The following is a 4,504-nucleotide window of genomic DNA, read 5'->3' on the forward strand; positions in this document are numbered from 1 at the left end:
TATATTATACTATGATTAAAAGCACAACTATATAGCACTACTATGATTAAAAGCATTGCAAAAGTATTTAAACTTTTTTCTTACCTGTTTTAATCCATGCTGGGTCAGATCCTGATGCTTTAAAAACGAGGCAATGAATCAAAACAAACCATTATCCTCGCTAAAAGCAGTTAGCTTAGCCTGTTGCTAATCCAGTTTTTGGAAAATAATGGAGTGTAAACTCTCCCTCTGTCTTTGTTCTGCTGCTTTTCATGTCCAGCAGATCTGGTCCAAGCTCTTTTACTTGAAGTTTCTCCTGGTGTGTTCTGGTCTAACACACTTTTTTGTTTTAAGAAACTTAGCTGAGTTGTTCAGCTTCTCCATTTCTTAACATGTTAATCTTGCTGCCTGGCAGCGTATCTACTCAGTCTACACCAAACCACGCCCACATACACTCACACTGGAGGCATGTTTTTGTACGTCCACTCTAATTGGCTGAATCCTGTGGCTTTGGGCTGATCCTGGGCTGAACAGAATTAGCCCCAATGAGCCACAAACCGAGGGGGCATGGCGAGACGCCTGTCAATCATTCTGAACCAGGACACACATTACATGAAAATGAGCTGTGAAAAGTTAGCCCTGCAGAACAACCCTGGGGTCTTCCCAGGTGGTTTGGCACCAGTTTTCTTTGTAAATTTCACAAAATAAGATATATTATTTTTAAATTTTGTTTATTTTAAGTTGTTATTTATAAATTGTATATAATTATGTTATAATTTTATAACATTGTTTATTTTAACATTTTTATTGTGAACACCAGGGAGGGCTTAGCCCTACTAGCCCACTTATACCAGCCGTCACTGCACCTACTCATGTCACATGTGTATTTTCTTTCAACTCACCAATTAAGAAATTGATTTTTTTTTAATAGACAGGGTTCAGGATGCAGTGAGCAGTTTGAGGTTAAACACATTCCAAAATGACCTCTGAACCATCTGTGGACATATAGGCTGAAATGCAATTTGGCTGAACAGGGAAAATATTTTAGAGTCGTTTTAGCTAATTTTTGCATGCATAGTTCTTAAAACAAGCTTCCTGTGCTGAGTAGAAAGGGCTGAATTATAGGTGTATAACTTTAAGAATGTTCCATATTGTGTTCCTCAGATTTGCAGATTATGGCTGCATGTTGGAGATCCTTGATCTGGAGTTTTTGCCAGATGGACGATCTTATGTGGAAACAGTGGGTGGCAGCAGATTCCGAGTCCTCAAGAGAGGTCAGAGGGATGGCTACCACACCGCTGATATCGAGTACCTGGAAGACCTCAAGGTCTGGGTTTTGGACACCTCAACTTCTTCAAATCTAAAAAGATAAAATATTAACACTAGGCTTTTGTCCCCATTTAAAAAATCTTGTCCTGTGTCTATCTAAGGTGGATGGTAGTGAGCTGGAAAATTTACAAGATCTGCATGACAGCGTGTACCAGCAGGCCCAGGACTGGTACCAACGTCTAAGCAGCCGCATCCGCGAACAGATTGACAGACAGCGTGGCAGCATGCCGGAAAAGGAGGAGGACATTCAGGTTTGTCCAATAACATAATTGCAACAGTAAATCTAACCCTCAACTAGGGCTTTTTCCAACCCTGTGATGTACATTGCAATATGAAAAAGTACAGGAATTTTCAACAGACTTGAATAATACTTAGTTATTGTTAAGTAAACCATCTTGTTGACCATGTATCTGCACTGATCTTATCTATTTTTTGTTCATGTTACAAGTATGTTTTGCCTGTATTTGAGAGTTATTCTTGTCATGTATTGCTAGCTTTTATTGTGCTAGTACCGGAGTACATTTTTGCTTCTATTATGTGCAAACGTGAATTTTGCTTAACCGATAAACAACCTGTTGTGCATTTGGAAATCACTTGCATGTTTCAAAAGTATCAGATATTAACAGAAGGAACTGGATGATACTGTAATTAAAATATTTTAATGTGGGCACTTTGGTAMGTCTTTGTATCCCAAATGTATGTAGGGATCTTACATATTTGCAATAGTTTTGCAATTTTTTTAATCGAGTTTTAGTGATGTTCTGTTCATGATCCAACTTCTTTATTTTAATTGGAAGTTAAATTTGATTGGGAATTCTTCACAGATACAGTTATGTATCTGATATTTTTAAAAAGATTAAAGGCACCTTTTATAAAGGTAGAATTTAGCTGTCTTTCTTTATTTTGACTACAGGGAAAAACTTTCTTAATGAGAGTTAAACTCATAGTTTATGTAAAATAGTGGATTTAGATTTACACCACTGGCTGGTGATGATGATTTGACATCCTTTTAGAAGGCAACCTATGACGGTCAAAGGTTTACTATTGCTAGTAACCACTGTGGGCACAAGGCCTATTTTTTTACAGCACACGGCATTCCTAACAGTCTCCCATCCAAGTACAAACCAGGTCCGACCCTGTTTAGCTTCTGAGATCACGTTGTTCAAAGTCACTGGTAGTCTGGTGCCAGTGCACACTTACAGAAGAGCAGTGGAAGTATGTGGAAAAGTGTTCACAGCCTGCTGAGGATAATCAATAATGACACATTTACTCTGAGTAATAAAATCATGGATAAACATGATTTTTCTATATTATCTGTTTGGATAAAGCTCTTTGTAATGATTATGCCTGTGTTTTATCGTAATGAACTTTCTCCAGGCCTTGGCTAATGGTCCGACGTGGTGTTGGTGGCTGCTGTCCGTCCTTCAGCTCGACCCTGCCTACCAAACAACGTTCCTGTCCCTGTCCTCCCTCAAAGACCGCCTGGGACACCTTCGCCTTGTCCTTGAGTACTTCTCACAGAGCTAGAACCCAGAGCACGGTGGGATTGTGGCCACAACTAGTTATCAAATATCTCTCTCTCTCTCTCTCTCACACACACACACACAAAGTGAAATCAGTGAAACACACAATAAACTGAGTCTGAGGTTTAGTTTAAAAACAACTCTTTTAAAAATGACACTTGGCCAATAGAATCTTTTCACTACAAACACACTGCTGGGTTTGGAGGTGTTTTGCTGTTTGTTTGCGTATAAATACACATTTTATTGGTTGTACCACGTAAGAACTGCAGGGATGACCAAAGATGCTTCTTATTTCAGATCATCAAAAGAAAATATTTGTGAACAAACTAATTCAGGTCATTTTTCTCACAGTTTTGCTGAGAATGGACACTTAGGATGATGTTTTTTCCCCCTGAAGCATTATAGACAAAATGAGCACTAGTAATGTTTGGTTTATTCAAATGGAACTCATACTTAAAAAAGTAAATACAAAAAATATGTTTACTGCACGTTAAGAAGGGTGCACTTCAGTGTTTGGACCCACGTGTAATTCTTTTGGATATTTTGAGTGATTTGTTTTTTGCTACAGATAATATTTGGTAGCCATTCAGCCTGGCTGGTTTTATATGGTTGAAGAATTACAGTGCCTGTAAAAAGTATTCACTCACATGGATGTTTTATACTTTTATTGTTGTCAGTATAAATTGGCCTTTTTGACCAAAAAAAAGTCTTCAATTCCATGCCAAAGTAAAATAAACACTTGCACAGAATATAAAGAATTTGATAAAAACGAATCAATTAATTAATTGGTATTACTCTTGAAATGTAATTTCACTTTGACATTTAGGCTAGTTTGGAATTTATTTTGACCATGGTTGATTTATGATGGCAATAAAACCATATAACATCCAAAGGGTTGAGTACTTTTTAAATAGAAACTGTATTAACAACATATTTAGTAATAAAGATTGTGATATTAAGTAATCATATCACAGCAGCAGCTGGAGAATCAGTTTTTGTTGCAGATCATTCAGTGGTAAACTAACATTTTTAAAGACAAGATGATGGAGTTGGTAGAAGGTACATGTTAAAATAACAGCTGATTTTATTGAAGAGGGGTTTTGTGGAAGGGTTCTGAACAAATGGCTCTTTCACCAACTTCAGATTGGAGAAATGGAGTCTAAATCTGAGCATTACAATGAGCTAATGGTTGGTCAGAGCCCAGACCAAAGTGGATCATTAACATCCCTATTTGAAAAAAAAAAATCATAGTGGATCATCCAAGCACTGCTTTAAAAGTACTCACACCAAAGTCAATTTCACATAGTTTTATACAAACATATTTTACTGCTACTGCTGGAAGGTTGCACCAGAAGTCTTGCAGCTAACTGCTAATGCTACAGCTTGCAAATAATCCCAGACTTTGTCATAAACAACTGTGGAATGCAAAATTGACTATGAAGTAAAGGTTTATAATAAAACAGCATTGAATTGGGCACCAGGGTTGGACAGTATTGATCATTTTTCATGACAAAGTAATATCTTTAGACAATCTCTAATTACTGGGGTCGGGTGGAAAGGGGCGGGGCTTAGGGGTGAACGGTTTGTGGCGTGTTGAGTTACTTTCTCACGCTCTCGCTATCTTTCCATCATCGCCGACTTCAATCAACTTCTCGCATCACATATATATATAT

General features: G+C 37.5%; 1 protein-coding gene across 1 annotated transcript in view; it reads left to right on the top strand.

The window, feature by feature from the left end:
• Positions 1-3,340, top strand: part of lonrf4 (LON peptidase N-terminal domain and ring finger 4) — a 33,109-nt gene extending 29,769 nt beyond the window's left edge. Inside the window, exons 10-12 of the mRNA XM_014010617.1 lie at positions 1,144-1,306; positions 1,410-1,559; positions 2,686-3,340. Coding sequence (XP_013866071.1) covers positions 1,144-1,306; positions 1,410-1,559; positions 2,686-2,835 — 463 coding nt within the window. The 3' untranslated portion in view covers positions 2,836-3,340. The remainder of the gene's footprint in view (positions 1-1,143; positions 1,307-1,409; positions 1,560-2,685) is intronic.
• The last annotated feature ends 1,164 nt before the right edge of the window (positions 3,341-4,504 follow it).

This window comes from Austrofundulus limnaeus, unplaced genomic scaffold, assembly GCF_001266775.1.
Source record: "Austrofundulus limnaeus strain Quisiro unplaced genomic scaffold, Austrofundulus_limnaeus-1.0 Scaffold71, whole genome shotgun sequence".
Lineage (NCBI taxonomy): Eukaryota > Metazoa > Chordata > Actinopteri > Cyprinodontiformes > Rivulidae > Austrofundulus > Austrofundulus limnaeus.